Here is a 16,464-nt window from a genome sequence, read left to right as displayed (position 1 = left end):
CTCACTGTGGCCATCAGAGGGAAGTAAAGTCTGGTGAATTTAAACACATTCAGGTCAATAATCACATCCAGCATTGAAGCAGGATAACCCCCAACCATTACTTGAAATAGCGAGTGTTTTATCTTACCCATTAAATTTGTAGTAAAGTAAGTATGAATAGGTACATTCCATTTTTGTCATCGTTTTGGACACAACCAGTCAGAAGGTAAATCTAGTAGCCTATCCTTTTGCATAAAATACAACTAAGTAAACAGCAGATAATATCAGAGACATATTTCCCCTCTTATATTGTAAACAACCATGTATGAATGAAGGGAGTGTCATGCCAAAGTGTTTATTTCTATGTTTGGGACGTCCCACTACCTCCCTTTCCCCCTCACATCTCAGTGGGCAGTATAAAAATCCCAGGAATCCCAGCTCTGGTGCAGACCTTAAAGCTGATCTCACTGACCATCCAGGATGACAGGGATTACTGTGTTTCTCTTGTTTCTAGGCTTTCCCTTATACAACACAGAGGAGCGTGTTGTCAATGGTGAGTGCAAACTTTGTTTTTGTCAATTTTAAGCAGGAGTGGTTTTCTTAGGGCTACATCCTCACTTGTTACTTTATCCTTTTAGTTGGATTCTCCACTGTTGTAGTTTATTTGATTGCTTTTAAACTCCTAAGCCTTGCATGTAATAGTTACAAACTGCATGGATTTAAATATGTGACAATATATCACTAAAAAACAATACAAACATTTTTAACAATCTTGGGTGATACTGAAAAGTGGGCTATGCATTTGACTATGATACAATTATACAATTAGATAGGTTTGATAATGTGCTACATGAGTTAAGTTGATTTGTGTAACTTGGTTTGATTTGAATTTCACTATATTGTAGATCTAATTATAGGCTACATGTTTGGTATAGCCTATTTGGTATTTTTAATCAAGGTAAGGTCCACTATGCAAATCAGTCTGCTGTTATAGCCTATTGCTGGATCAAAGGAGTTTTGCAATGACACCACTCATTCAGGTTGTGTAAATTTAATGGAAATATTTTGTGTTTATTAAACTCAGAGTTATACAGCTTAATGGAAAAGGGTCAGAGCAGCTTTGTGGATCCAGCCCCGGGCAACCAGAGCCGGCTGGTGGTCAAGGAGTCCTCCCTGCCCATCAACGAGCTGCTGGAAAAAGGCAGCAAGACCTCCGAGTCCAAATTCGCCCTCCATCCTCTGCCCTCGGTTTTGTGGCCCAAGCACAGCGACCTGGCCCCCATCCCTCGCCACCACACCCCCCACAACAAGAGCAAGAAGGGCCCCAAGAGCGACCGTCTGCTGGAGCACAACAGCGAGAAAACCAGAGGAGGGGAAGCCGCCGGTGTGCTTCCCAAAGCCCCGCTGTCAGGAGCCGCAGCAGCCGCCGCCGCCACCAACCGCTCCGGGCAGAAGCCCAGCCAGGACGCCCAGTCCAACAGCAGCCCCCCTCAGCAGGGCGACGCAGAGGGACACCCCAACTCCAGACCCAGGGGTCCAGCCCACTCGCAGCCCCAGGCTCAGCCGCAGCAGCCGGCGCCCTCTCCGCGGAGAGAGCCGCCCAACCGGCGGCTGGACCCCGAGGAGAACCGGCCGGGGAAGTCCAGCCTCTATCAGTCCGGTATCGGCGCGGCGAGCCGGAACAACAGCCGGCCGCCGGTCGTCTTCAACCGGCGCTCCTCCAGCCTGCTCTACCAGTTCGACATCCTGAGGCGAGGTAGGCTACAAATAAGGATTCATTATTGTATCCTGACCTTGACAAGTGACCTCTGTAGTAATATTATTGACCCATTCACATATTCATCAGGATTTTCAAGACTGAGCGCTGCAGTGTCATCTTTCAAACTCCCTGTTGGGATATTTCAAAAGAGTGAAATTATGCAAGAGTTCAGCCATCTGGGAAAATCTCTGATGCGAAACATCAGTGTTATTTATTACCAGTAATAATCTGTGCAGTCTGACCTTTGATATTCAATATTACACAATCACAATGAAGGATGCAAACCTTTTATGTGATAAACTAGCCTAATAGTTGGGCCTCCTCGCTCTTACTCATCTACTCCCTAAAGAGCCTTATGTATTATAATGTTTTGGGGAAATTGCATTCAAACTGAATTTCAGTTTCAGTCTTAGTGAAACTACAGACTTTCCAAAAAATGTTTCTAAAGAAAGAAACAACTTTGTTGCAGGTCATCATTTGTTTCTGTCTTCCCAGTTCCCACGTTCTTGTCAAAGAGAAAGAAAGAAAAAATGATATGTCAGTCAAACAAGATCATACTTATCAGCAGCCATATAGAGTTCAGCGAGTTCACACATAAAGTTAAAGAGCTATAATGACAGTGATGGTTTTTCCTCACCCAACGTCCCCTGCCACTAATTATAACCCCTTCCCTACAAATCTGGCTGTCACCGTGTCGCTTTGTGTGTGTGTGTGTGTGTGTGTGTGTGTGTGTGTGTGTGGTATTGTAGAGCAGATGGAAAATGCAGGAACTGATGTGATCCAATCACACACAGGTCTACCACCTCCTCCTGTCTCCTGTGGAGGGATGTGACGCCTGCGTTTTGTAATGACAACCTCTTCTCTTTCCTAATGTCGGTGGAATGAGAGCGCGGCTCCGAGCAGACAGGAAGTCCCTCTTCTTTTCTTCTACTCATCCTTCCATCCTGTCCTGTGCTTGTCTTCTCCTTCTGCAGAGCCTGACTTCACACATGATGCCTTCTGCATGAGCGAGTGCAGGAAGGAGAAGGAGGAGAGAGAGTATTACTGCTACAGTGAGTTTGGTACGTATCCTGTGAGAGACAGCATTAAGACTCCTGTCCTCTCATATTTTCTATTGAATTACTCTTTTTTAAATTGATCTTTTACATTGATCCCTCAACCACAGGTATTAATTCGGAGCATGTTGATAAGTTGTGGTGTTTCCCGTGTCTTTCAAACAGCTATCAACGGGATAGTGCACGACATCGAGGTGTTGCGTAAAGGCATACGGCTCATTACACTGATGGTAAGCAGTGATGGTTTCTACAAAATGAGCCGTCTCTACGTGACCCCGGACAGCTTCTTCTTCAAAGTTCGCCTTCTGGTCCTGGACACATTCAAGTGCAGCAAACCCTGTCCTGATATCAAACTTGGTGAGTGCAGCAACATACAGAAGTCTCATAAATCAAGCAATCTGCCTTAAATTTGAACTAATTAAACTCTATCATAAGGATAGTTGTGCAAGCCGAGATCTCATGGTGGATTACAATTACTAAGTGCTTTACATTATTTTGTAGCTTTAATATCTTAACAACCTTAAATTCATACTTGACATTATTTTTAGTTGTTGATTTCACTGGTTTTGTTTATAGAGGCTCCTCAAAGTCACTTATTGTGGGAGCATGCACAGAGTTGGGTAATTCACATTACACATAAGCACATTTCTTCAGACACTTCACATCATAGCTTCTCTTCATTGGATGTGGGAATTCTATTTTCCCGAGATCAGCAGAAGCAGTAACAACTCCTTGTTTAGTGCAAACATAAAAGTTGCTTGATTGTGCACATTTTTCACCCCCTCCTCCTCATACTTTAACGTTCCCTCTTGCTTATTCCCAAGGGACCAGATACATTATAATGGGCCAGATCTACCACCGGAGGCGCCACCTTCCCAACGACCTCCTGAACCTGCTGAGTGGTAAACTGAAGCCTGGAGACGGACTTCTGCGAAGCAGCAACTATGTCAAGAGGTTCAACAAACGGAGACACCAGAAAGCCCTGGAGGCCTCACGCTCCAGGTGTAGGTGAACCCAAGATAAGACAATCGCCCCCTTCTGCAGGGGAAGAGACATTGCAGCTTATGAGAACTGATCGTAACTAACCGCTCAGTGTTGTGCAAGAGAGAGGACGTTTTGCAGGAGAAGGCATGGATTTATTTTCATATGGACTGCTATGATGTACCATAGTGTAACAAAATGAGTTTATAGAATGGGTATATTTCCTCATTTTGCATCATGTGGGCACTTCTTGGTTTGATTCATGTGTATTTAACAACCTAATATTTATCCTGAGAAAAAGATCAGATCCAGCCTTTTTATCCCCAATATAATCCAAGCAACAAAATCAACCTACAAGGTCATTGTAATACGTCCACACTATATAACACAATACAGAAGATGAAACTTATTTTACATTCAAACATATTGGCTTTTATTGATAACAATCATTATCACAGTTGCTCACTCTTAGTAAATGTAGGAGCCTTGGAACTTGTCATACAAATTCAACTTTGAAATCTCCCTTTAATTAATCTTTGATGCTTCTTAATAGATATGAATGCAAAATGATGTATTGCACTGAATAGTATTGTTTTGTATCACCCAGTCCCGTGCATGGTGTCCCTGTGGTTGTTATTGGTACGCAGGAAATGCACTATTATTGTTACAAGGTCCAAAGGGAGGGAATGAAGGGCCTGAAAAAGCAGCAGCAAACCCCAGAGGAGGAGGAGGAGGAGGAGAGAGGAAAAAGGAGGGGAGGTGGGGTGGGTGGGTGGGTTGCGGGGCAGGACCTTTACTTGTCATGAAGGCGGCTTATTTTGGGCCATGCTGAATGAGGAAGGGGTGTGTTGATGTAGGGACTAAGCCATAAGTCTAATCACAGGAATCTGATCCTCTCCGCACCTGGACACATGACCTGGAAAAAAAAAAAAAAAGTGCCTCCATCACAGCTCCTCTTTGGGTCGGCTCTTGTTTTCTTGCTTACACACAAACACGCACTCCTTTGGGAAGGCTGGGGGGATGGGGGAGGGGGGAAGGGGGGCACAGGAGGTAAGTGTTTAGGGCAGGATCAGAGAAAGGGGCAGGCAGGGCCGAGCTGGAGAAGGAATAAAGACAGTTATGTAAAATGACACAGGGAGGGGATTAGGGCAGGAGAAGGGGTGTTGGGTCTGTCTTTGTGAAGAAGCAGCTTCTTATTTAATCAGAAATCCCTGGCTTGATTGTAGTACGACCCTGAGCCCATGCTTTTTATGAAAGGGAAAAGATTTGCACTGAATGCTGACATTGCTTTTAATACACAAACCCAATAAAAAGGTGTATTTGTTTTGTACTCCATGACCCAGTGAGGAATTTATTTGTCTTTGAACTCACCCTCCACTCTCACGCTCTCACATACATCTCCCCCTCTGACTGAAACATTGATCCTCATTATCATTCCCAGTGATTGCATGAGGGGGAGCCCCCGAAGTAAGACGCTTTAATTAAAGTTTAACTCCCATGGTCTCCGTCTCGCCTCTGGGAAGAAGATACAGTAGACCGACTTGGAAACTTGGTCCGTGGAGTCGGCCACGGCTGAGCTGAGCCTCTCTTCTCCCCCTCTGTCCGTCTGTCAGCCCGAGCCGGTCAGTTCCCAGGCTCCACGAAGCCTCTATCTGGGATCAGCGCTGGAGGGAACAGATGCAGGCGGGCAGGAAACAGGAGCCTGCTCCACATCTCGGCTACTATCGCAGCAGGAGGACATTCCTCATCGCGGAGGATGTAAAGGGAGCAGGAGGGGAGAGAGGAGGGGGGAGGTGGGAATATCTCCAAGTTGTTTCCTGTGTGATAGCCCCCAAGCCACAAGAGGGGAGTGAGAGAAAGAGACAAGGGTGGTGGACTGGAACCACTCTGGGCCTGTGGTCATCAGCGCCGATGTGGCCCTCTGGATTCATTTAGCTGCAGGGGGTGGGGAGGTAAGAGGAGGGGAGAAGGGCGTTAAAGGACAGAGAAGGGTCAACCTTAGAGGTCGACCTCGTGTGTGATGTTGGTAATTTGATCACAGGGGAGTTTGTATGAGGATCATGACCTTGTCCTTCAGCTCTCAGGAGCAACCACCTCAAAGCCCCTCTCCCTGAAAGATCATGTAGGATGAGGTCTGAACACGCTTTGCAGGTCTAGACCAACACATGGGTGTTAGGGAAAAAGAAGGGTTTAATATCCCCATCTCTCCTCTTCCATGTACCGAATGTATGTAATGGTTCATAATTCAGTTGTTGAACCAGATTTTTTTTTAAATGTAATAAAACTGACTATGGCCCTTTTACTCGATGGACCCTGGGGTCTTCAGGCCCCCTGGTGGTCTGGGGTCATGGGCAGGGCTTTGTCTTTACAGGGGTGATAATCAAACCAAGATAAAGAAAGCAGATAAGCAGATAAACAAGCAAAAACTAACATGAAGTAGCAAGATCCAAATGAACCGAGATCGTTATGAACATTTACTTCTTAGAAATGTTAATTCATATTAAGTGGTGAGGTCAAAACAATAAGTTGGTTGGGGGTGCTTGGTGGTCAGGTGGTTAGAGCATACTGTATGTTGGCATGGCCTCCAGCAGTGATCACCGGTTCGACTCCCGACTAAGACAATCTTTACATCATGTCATTCCCCCACTCTGTGTGCCTGCTTTCCCGTCTGTTTTCACTAGCCAATCAAATAAAGACATAATAAATGAAACAAAAAATTAACAAAACAAAACAAAAAAAGAGTCTGCCAAATCGCTTTTTAATCTGTTCTGTGGTGTCACTCAAGGTTCTGTCCTGGGTCCTCTGGTGTGTACGCCTACACCTGTCCGAGAGTAAATTAAAGTGGGGGCAAAGTAAAAAAAATTTTTTTTTTTACAAACAGTTGAGTTTAAGAGGGAACGAAACACAACAAAGACCCATGACTTGGGGATGCTATGGGGTGGCTCAAGTTCTTTTGAAGGTTTCAATTAGACTTGTTTACGCTAGGACCGGACACGGTGAAATATGCTAATTAGTTATTTTTGTGTTTTTTCCAGCTGAGAATCATAACTAGATTCACAACCAGATTCTTGTAATCATTTAATCACGTCTAAACGTCTCAATCCGTCCACGGCGTTGCTGTTTTTAACCAGGTCATCTAAAAGGTCTTGTGACACCAATCTTGAATCCTGCGTCCCATTAAAATCAGGATCCAGTTCTGGATTCTTGTTTATGGCTCTTCAGTGTCTAGTGTGAGAATTAACGTTGCATTTTTCTTCCCTCTGTTGTTCATTCTCCTTAAGTCAGTATTTATGCTTACATTTATTTTTTATAATGAAATTCTTTGTAACATCTGTAGGCACAATATAAATCCATGTCCTGACAATGTGAGAATACAAGAATTACACAAGAGCACACAGTGACAACCTTGTGTGATAAATCAGATAAACTAGAGTGTAAGTAATAAGCGGATGCAACCGAAGAAAAGACAAATCTTTCCAGAGCTGGTGTCAAAAACATTACTTTATTATCTAGGATGAAATGTCCTATCAAGTACAAAAGAGAATCTCTTCAGAGTTGCCACAATCTGTTAAAAACATAGAGTACTTTGTATCTGCAGTTTCGTTGCTTCAAGATTACTCAAAAAAACTGAGAACTTTTCATTGATATGAATAAATAATACAAGAAATGCAATGTCAATATAGACGTTATGCTGAACTGGTTGGTTTCTTACAAAAAATGAAAAAAACTCTTTTCAAGAGTTACTGTGTCACTCTACCCCATTCAAAACCTTTATGCTCACAATATGCAGCGCTTTTAATATAAAGGGCAAGTTCACCTAAATGTAGAGTTCACTTTAATTAAAGAGAAAAAATAGACAGTTAAAATATACAGGCGGGCTTAGTTGCTGGTTCAAAGAGTGAAAAATAAAAGTTTCTACTGCTCTAAAAATCTTTCATTTCTACATATTTGGACAGCAATAATATACAATAGAGATTACAAACAGTGGATGAAACACGTCATCGTCAGATTACAAAGAGACATACATTTGTGTGAAAGACACACAAACAGAAAAGAGGACAGAAGCTACATTATCTCTCAACTCTTGTACGCTGAAAAGAAAAAACTTTGATTGAAACTGAAATGTCTGATTAATTTGAAATAGTCAACGATCAACTTAGAGACAACTGTAACTGTGTCTTAATACTGCTCCCTTCCTACAAAAATGATAAACTCACATTACAAAAATGTTCCCAAATATGTTAAAAATGCAGCTATAAAATTTTCATACAAACCCCACGGTACAAAGACTCCCCAGTCCCCACTCACAGTTTACTCCCAGACATGCTGCCACAGACCGCAACATAACTGAGCTGATGCTGAGTGGAAAAGTCCATTATCCAATTACTTAACCATGCTTTGAGGGCGAGTTGAGAGACAGATGTGAGCCAACCTGTCAACTTCAATGAAATATGCTGGAAGAAGTGGCTGATAGATAAGGGGTGGGGCATTCGGCCACTGACAGAAAAGGACAGAGAGCTTAGAGTAGATGTTTATGTTTGTGTGTATGTGTGTGTGGGTGCGTGCGTGTGGAGGGAGGTACAGTACATGTGGGTTAATTAAGCCTTTCACAAGTTTCAGCCTGGAGCCTCGTTCTTGACCTCCTTTTAAAATAAAGGTCACATTTAAAAGGACGCCAAGACAAGGTAACATTCTTCTCTTCAATCTCAGAAAAGCAGTAGAAATGATAGAAGCTCAGAAGAAGGGCAGGATGTGTTCGGCGGACGGCCTGTCGTGGGTGTTTTACAGGGGAAGGCCACGCAGCCCTCGGTTAATAAAACGACGACCCTGTTGAATTACTCAAGTGAGTGCTGTCTACAACGATATATCATTTTAAATAAAGGGAATGTAAATGAAATGTACCATTGACAGACATGTTCAGAGTCAATGCGTCCGATAACCACCCTTTGAACACAACCGAGGGCGAAGTGACGGGTCCAGAGGTGTTAGGTGTGAAACATGGAAGGTGACACTGCATATTCACCCAAGCCAAGCTGAATCAAGTGGATCTGAAAACTGACCGTGTTCAATGGGATCCCTTCTTACGGTGAATGAGTTACAAATATCCCTACAGCACCGATGAAGTGCTGCTTTCAGACATGCACCATGTTGAATGAGACAGATGAACCCCATGGTAAGTGAAGTATGTGAAATGTGCAGATCCTGTATATTTAGCCTGACGTCGGGCACGAACAGGGGACATCTGTGCACTCCTGAAGCCGTTTTTTTTTTCATTTGCAGCTGCGAGTTAAAGCTTAGATGTTTGCATCGTAAGAATGTGACGGGATGACATTACAGCTGGATCCCTGGACGGGAGGAACAAAGCAGACACTTTGCTATATAGGATACAGAAACACAAATCTCAAATAGTGATCCGCTACAGAGTGAACACAGCTCTTCAACATTTAGCTTCTGCCGTGAGATCGGACCGTCACTGCACGTCCAACCAGCCAGTTTACACACGTGGTCTGCTGATGTTGACTCCCCACACCTGGATCTCTCTCCTCACTGGTAGGTAGGAGCGGGGGGGACCAGGCCGCCCAAACTGGGTCCAGGACCGTCCTGCCCCTGGTCTGAAGGGGAGACTTCACTGCCATTAGGTCCCACTGATGCTTTGGATGAAAAGGGGCTTTTGAATCGACTTCTCTCTCTCCCCCCTCAGCACTGCAGTGGAGGTGTTGGAGGCCTGGCTCTGTCACGCCAGTGCGAGCCGACTGTCAGCCGGGAGTGTGCTCTCCTCTAGAGAGGCTCAGGTTCAGGTGCAGCCTGACTGGGACCACAGGGCTTAATCATTCAGAGGAAACCACAAGCCTTGCCTTTTTGACACTTGTTTTTTTTGTTTGTTTTTTTTTAGGAGGGAGCTAAGAGGCTGCTGATTGTAGTTTGTTGTTATGAGACCTACAGAGACGGGCAAAGAGAGGAGGAAGAAACAGTTGGAAAACTTCTTTTCCTTTGCTTTTTTTTTATTAAAAGCTTTACAATATGACAAAAATATGCACTAAGGGAAATACAAAAAAACCCCAAAACAAAACAAAACATGTATTGGATGCCAGTGGGTCAGACACTTTGATATAGCCCAAGCAGCCATGTTGGTGAAATGTTAACGAATTTGTGTGATGTGTGATGTTGGCCCGACAGTGTATGTACAAGGGCTTTTTGTTTCTCACTGGAGACTGCCGAGCTCGCCATATTTAGAACAGGAAAGCTAAACTAGATTTTCTCCAATCTATTTTTACAGTTCCTACCATTATTTCCTTTTTATAGCATAAAAATAATCCTTCACAAAAAAGATAGAATATGCACATAAAATAACATTATACATGGGAACAGCCAGTAAAAAGAAACTAATAAATGTTGCATGCTTGTTTTTTAAAATTCTCGGCTAAGAAATGAGGTAAAAATGTTCTGCTGCAGCATGTTATGACCAATACAATAAACAACAGTTCTGTCAAATTAAAAGATAAGTTATCTGTGTGTGACTGTGTGTGAGGAACTTAAAGAGGAACTCAGATTTCACAAAAAAACTCAATAGCTTGGTTTCTTTTTTTCAAAATTGTATCTCAAGAAAGAGAATGACAAACTTAGCTTCGTATTTTGCCTATTATCCAACATAAACAAAATATCAGTCATCTGTTGCAAGAAGTGTAAGAAAATACATTTTTCCCTTGAATGCTTTGTGTTACCAACATGGCTGCCATTATTAGACAGTAGAAACTTTTTTTTTTTCCTTCCTTTTGCTTTTAAAATAAAAAAAGATCACACCTATAGTGTGGCTTAATATATGCACTTTCTTACAAAGTTTTTTTTTAAAGCTGTTTTAGACAAAAACAGCTGAACCTGGGTTAGCAAATTATAATTTTTTGTTTGTTTTAAGAGTGACCCGGGCACCCAGGAGTTTGACATCACAATCTGCAAGAGAGGGAGAGAGAGAGAGAGAGAGGGAGAATGGATGGTGTAAATACATGCGGGTGAAGCACATTGCCGTTTTCGGCACAAAAAAGCTGGATGCAAACCATAAGACTGACTCTGCTTAGTAAACATCGCAGCTGAAATGCTCATAGACGCTCCATGCGTGATGAGATGAGCCAAGAGAAGGACTATGAGCATCTCCTCATGAAATGTTTCATTTCCTCCACAGTAAATTAACATAAATCAATAAAGCTGAAAGAAAACAATGTACACATATAAGAAGTAACCAAAATGCAACTAAGCTTGGGCAAAATCTTGTAGTGTGCATCCACCCGAAGCAAATCACATCGCAGCGCAGCAAAGGAAAATGCAGTGAGGTGAGTTTGGATGCATAACAAAGCAAAACATTCCTATGCTACAAGGTGCTAAATTGTTGTGCAGGGCTCAACCGCATAGGATCGGCTGCTTCCATGTGATGCACAGCAGCAGAGGCAACTGCATAAATGGCCACAACTTGCTTTTTAACTGGGCTGTTTCACGGACTATAAATCATGTAAAAACATCAATAACAGAAAATGGACCTTGATTACAGAGTGAAAGCCGAGGCAGAGATGTTGTTATGGGTGTAAAACCAGCGGACCGAAGCCTGAGTGTGTGTGAAACGAGGAACCCACCAAGATGGAACGAGGGTGTGACTGAACGCTCATACGGCACCGCAGAGAGAAAAAAAAAAATCTCATGGCGGCAAATGCATGTATCACTTCCAATAGTGCGGAAGACAAATGAGACTTTAAAAGGACACAAACAGAAATAATTACTCTTACAATGATAGTTTCATGTGGACCTGGCTGTATGAGCATTCACTCGCGTCCACAAATAAACAGTAGGTGAGTGGAGGGAACACCAGACAGTGATCGAGGAAATCAAAGGGAAGGAGCAGTCGACTAGTGTCAGTGACAATGGGCTTTCCCATAAAAAGTTATGTTTTATTGCTCTCTCTGGAGAAGGCCTGTGTCTGCTGAGGCTCCAGGGAGGTCAGAGGTCAGAAAGCAGCATGGCTGGAGCTGCCGACGACTCTGCCCTTTTATTCAGTGAAGCTCTTACGACTGCACTTCTCCTGTTTCTAACTAGTTGCCATTTCGTGTTTCTTTTCCTAACAAGTGTTCATCGTTTTCGTCGTCCGCCCGTCTTACCTGCTGGCTTTGAAGCCTTTGAGCTTCTGGACAAAGAAGTTCTCCAGAACCTCGGCACACTGGTAGAACGGCGAGTCGCTGGGGTTGTAGTAGCGGCAGTTATCGAAGATTTTGGTCATGTCCGCCACGAACTCTGTCAGCTTCACGTACTCGCGCTTCTGTAACCTCTCCTCCATGGTGGAAAGGTCTGAAAACAGGGGATTGCAGAAATATATTTGGTCAAAGATTGTATGTACAGTATGTAAGAACAAAACAAATCCTACAAACTTAATTGCGAGGTCTTGCTGGAGACAAGCATCACATATGCGGAAGCAGCAGATAAATAGCTTTTCTAATCAACTCTGTTGATCAAATCAGCATGTCTGCTCCAAAGTAATTGCAGCTTATGTGGGATGTCTTTGACAGGCTTTCAAATATGTTTCCTGGGAGCACAGTTCATCACTTTATATATGACAGCAAAAATCCAGAGCGTCTGCCAGCTTTAACCTCGATCTACTCAGACTTTCAGAGTCGAGTGAGATCTGACCGATTTGTCATTCCTGAGGAAAGTGTCATTATCCGAGTGTCATTCCTGAGACAAAAAAATCCACCCTTAATTAATGGAACCTTTGACCATCCAATGAATCAGTGTAGAGCCGCTTTGACTTTCAGCTTTCAGTGACACTAACCTGGTCGGACCGAGTTAGAAACTGAATTAAATGAGATTGAGTTAGCGAGAAGGCTAACTGGCAGCAGCTGAGGCTTGGTATGATCGCTGCTGCCGGCGGGTTTGCTCTGCACGGCGTCCCCGGGGCTGCGTTTTAAACAAACATATCCGACTCTTAACCTCCTTAACCCCCACCCAGCTGGCCAGGGGCTTACAGACCTCATGGTCAATATCAAAGACCTCCTTCTTCTCCGTCATCAGATTTCATCTCAAAACCCTCCAAAAACTACCAACGGCTGCAGCTACACCGGCCAAATGCTCTTTTTATTTTCTGAAAATCAACAAGGTCTTTTTCTTGCGGTGGAAGGGAGAGGGGAGGGGTTTCCAGGAGCAGGCCAACAGGGGCCGAGTGTGGAGCTGGTCCCTTTCCACAGGGAGCCCGGCAGACCCGGAGCAGCTCATTAACGGTTTGTTTGTGTGGAAGTTCAAAAAGGCCCTGTTGACGAAAGTCCCCGTTTACATGGCCGGTTTGATCTGAGTTGGAGGGCTTCCTCCCTGCGAGCCTCCTGACGGCCGTGTTTTAATGTTGGAGATATAGAGACCGGCTGTTACGTCCGAGGCCTAAAGCAATCATGAAATGAAAACAGTACGACTGAGGCAACTTGATCTACTGAACACAGATTGCTCCCAATCCTGGTCTGAGCAGCTCAGTATTAAGTATCTGCTGATTCACAACTCATGATCTGATGTTTTCCTACATAACACAGTCAAAGTAGTTAAAGGATGTTAAAATTCATGAGTCCAGTCCACAAAAGATACGGAGTCTAAAGTCTGAAGAGCTCTGCCCTGGACCACAGCTCCCTTTAAAACTTGCACTGTGTCCAGTAATAATCACTGTTGTATGATATCGTCTGGGTTTACAAAACATAGTCATTACTTTCATCATAAATTAATGTGCCTTTTTATTTAAATTTATGCATTATTCACTATCATGACTTTAAAATAGTGAAAATTATCAATCATATTTAACAATATTTTTCTTATTACCAACACATTTGCTAGTCATATTACATCTTGTTTTTTGCTGTTGTAGTTTGAACGACGACGTGTTTTCTTTCGTTTTGTCTTAAACTACATCCTGCAGCTACAGCACAAAATGAACGGAAACTGAGGAAGTTAAATCTCATTGGTCGACTTCAAAAACTGATGTGTCTCTGGAAAATCACCATCGACTACATGCAATTTTAAGTAAATGAGCTGTAAGATGCATCATTTATACCGAACTTTACATTTGTATGACTTGGAGATCTGTTCAGTGATAAGCATTTTAATTCAACAGGCTTCTTCAGCGGGGCCGTGAAAATACAGAGGGGGAAAAAATGGTGGAGCCGTTAAAATAAAAGTGAGAAATGTATAAAAGCTCAATATGTGCATAAATACAGGCCCTCAGTGGTGGAATGAGCATGTTCAATGGGAATGGGAAAACTCATTTCCCAAAGGCTGCTGGACAGTAGCTGGGAGACGTTCGATCACAAACCGTGTTGTGGTTATTTGTGTCACGTGGTCGTGGTCTTTGAACATTCGTTACACTCACCCATTGGTTCCTTGATGACCCTGTAGTAGTCCGGGGCGTCATTTGTATCCACTGGCTCCAGGAACGGCCACGCCATTTTATGTGCCTGCAGAGGAGGGAGGGCCCGAAAGAGAGAGATGAAGAGAAAGACAAGACACTTGAGAAAGCTGAAACCAATGAAGAAAAACAAACAGCACCGTGAAAATGACACTGGAAGCAGGTGGGTCAACACAGATGTTCGCTCTCTCCCTCTCTCTCCCTCACACACACACACTCGCACAAAAATACCACTTGGACAGAGGAGGAGAAAATGAGAGGAGAAGAGGTAGGAGGAGGGGGAGGAGGAGGAGGGAGTAAGAGAAAAGAAAGGGAAGCTAAAAAAAGAAAAGAAAATCTGACTCCAGGCAGCGGTCCAAGTGGAGCTCTGGGGACTCGAATCAATCTGATAAGTCGCACACAGAGGACTTTTGTTTGCTGCCTTTACACTGTAGTGGGACGAGGAGGAGCTGTGTTGGTGTTCAGTCTGTTGCTGCTCATAAAAACACCACTGCTCTGTTACAGCTGCTTCAGAGAGCTGGTGTAGCCACATGGTTCATAACATGGGGAGGTTTTTATTCTTTTATTATGATTTGCATAATTAGGTTTGTTTGTTTCTCAGCAGTGCCTTCACTAAATTACATTTCCTTTTCACAACAGTATTGCAGCTACCCGTCAATACTGGTTCATCTTTGCCTGATTATCACAAACCCTCTTCCATTCACCGCTGCTTTGCTGCAGACGGTTTGGTGTGAACGTGTGCAGTGGTGGCGGCTGTTCACCTGTAGGGAACGCAGGATTCTCCGCAGACCCTCGTAGTCCTTGTCAGTGAGCGGGGTGAAGACCGTCATGGCGTCCTCCGTCGACTGACACTGTGGGCACACGTACTCATCGATGTGGTTGGCCTCGCTCTGCAGGATGCCCACGCAGCGACCGTGGTACCAGTTTTGACACCGATCGCAGCCGATGTAGAACCTGAGAGGGCGACAAAGTGTTGACTTTTAGTTGAAGCTTTTGCATTTTAAGTCGTCGGCCTAAGTTTAGGTTTCGTCCAATTAACAATTTTCATATTTTCTGTGTGCAGTCTTGAGTGATGGCTCGAGAGTGTTTTGTGACCTTTGACCACCAAAACATAACTAGTCTTGTCAAGGCATTAAGGCAGGAAAGCAAAACACCTCCTGTTCTGGCTGTCACCAGCGTGGAGGCATAAAAATGAGCCATCTTTTTTTTTTTTTTTTTGTAAAAAGAGCTATCTTTCATATAAATCAAGAATTTTCTGAGTCTCTCTGTCCTTTGATTTTCTTCAAAACCACTCATCTGTTCGATATCAAATTTGGACGGTGTATTGCTCAGGGTTTTGGTTGAGAAGCTGTTGAGACTGTAACTATAACCCTTACATGACCTAACCGTAACCTTCACATAAACTCAGCTCAAAATGGTGACTGCAGACACTAAAGAGGGATGTTAAAAAAACGTTAAGGCTGTGGATGGCACACTGATAAACTCGAGTGAGCAGAGAGAGAGAAAAAAAAGCCATTCATTGCCATCCTGCCTGATACCAGAGCTCTTTAACTATCATGAGGGCTCCAGCGCGTGGTTTGCTTGGACATGGGAAAACCACGCTGGGCAAGGAAGCTGCAGCGAAGTCAAAATGCCACATTCTTCAACATGACCGCTGCCAGTTTCGATCACCAAGTATGTGAGGAGGAGGTAAGAAGCTTGTACGAAGCTCGCTGGAGAATTACAGCTCTCTGTCGTCTTTACCGATGAAGCGGAGAGCTTGTTCTGTGAAAGGAGGGAGAACACGATGCCTCCCGTCGATTACACTTCATTCACCATAACGGAGTGCGATCAGCAGGAGACGAGGCTCTTGTAATCGGAGCGACCGGTATTCAACGAAGCAGTGCTAAGGCGCTTTGCAAACAGGGTTTATGTCGCATTACTGGATGAGCAGAGAAAATTCACACTGCTGAGTGATGTCCCATCTTGCAAAGGAACCGAGTGCAGGATATTAAGGAAGTGCACTGACGCTGTTAAGTAAAGATCCTGCTCTCTGGCTGATTAGAGTGTTGGGACCAGAACAACGAGCCAGTGATTGTGAAACAACAACGACAGCAATTCAGGTCCTGAAGAAGAGGAGGAAGTAGCAGCTGAACCAAAAAAAGTCAAACTATTACTCAAGGAGTTTATAGAGCGCAGTGCGGCGGCCCAGTGGTTCTCACTGCAGCCTCACAGCCAGCAGGCCGTGGTTTTCAGTCCACTGACCAGCTGCCCCTCTCTCTGTGTGAACACTG

At 43.9% G+C, this 16,464-nt stretch overlaps 2 protein-coding genes across 11 annotated transcripts in view; one reads left to right on the top strand and one right to left on the bottom strand.

Moving 5' to 3' along the window:
* The first annotated feature begins 238 nt into the window (after window positions 1-238).
* LOC146991492 (uncharacterized) lies at window positions 239-5,104 on the top strand. Its single transcript, XM_085773717.1, has 5 exons — window positions 239-532; window positions 1,064-1,735; window positions 2,713-2,799; window positions 2,959-3,150; window positions 3,618-5,104. Exons 1-5 carry the CDS (start codon window positions 460-462, stop codon window positions 3,803-3,805), a joined length of 1,212 nt encoding a protein of 403 aa, XP_085629843.1. The 5' UTR covers window positions 239-459; the 3' UTR covers window positions 3,806-5,104.
* A 2,153-nt stretch (window positions 5,105-7,257) lies between these two features.
* Window positions 7,258-16,464, bottom strand: part of LOC146991491 (nucleosome-remodeling factor subunit BPTF-like) — a 46,269-nt gene continuing 37,062 nt past the window's right edge. For 6 of the 10 annotated variants that reach the window (XM_085773603.1, XM_085773518.1, XM_085773528.1 and 3 more), the window contains 4 exons: window positions 14,953-15,145; window positions 14,156-14,240; window positions 11,916-12,102; window positions 7,258-9,711 (listed from right to left, as the gene is read on the bottom strand). In XM_085773603.1, coding sequence (XP_085629729.1) covers window positions 9,675-9,711; window positions 11,916-12,102; window positions 14,156-14,240; window positions 14,953-15,145 — 502 coding nt within the window. In that variant the 3' untranslated portion in view covers window positions 7,258-9,674. Of the gene's footprint in view, window positions 9,712-9,743; window positions 10,723-11,915; window positions 12,103-14,155; window positions 14,241-14,952; window positions 15,146-16,464 lie in introns of those variants that run through there. The other 4 variants (XM_085773554.1, XM_085773562.1, XM_085773592.1 and 1 more) reach the window with 2 other exon arrangements.

The sequence above is a fragment of the Trachurus japonicus genome, chromosome 1 (genome assembly GCF_045865225.1).
Source record: "Trachurus japonicus isolate A0001 chromosome 1, Traja_1.0".
NCBI lineage: Eukaryota > Metazoa > Chordata > Actinopteri > Carangiformes > Carangidae > Trachurus > Trachurus japonicus.
The sequence above is the reverse complement of the archived record's forward strand: the minus strand, read 5'-3'. Positions and strand labels throughout refer to the sequence as shown.

Coding starts and splice junctions, on each gene's coding strand:
- LOC146991492 (XM_085773717.1), top strand. CDS start 460: ATGACAGGGATTACTGTGTTTCTCTTGTTTCTAGGCTTTCCCTTATAC. Junction 533..1,063: donor AGAGGAGCGTGTTGTCAATG/GTGAGTGCAAAC, acceptor TATTAAACTCAG/AGTTATACAGCTTAATGGAA. Junction 3,151..3,617: donor CTGTCCTGATATCAAACTTG/GTGAGTGCAGCA, acceptor CTTATTCCCAAG/GGACCAGATACATTATAATG.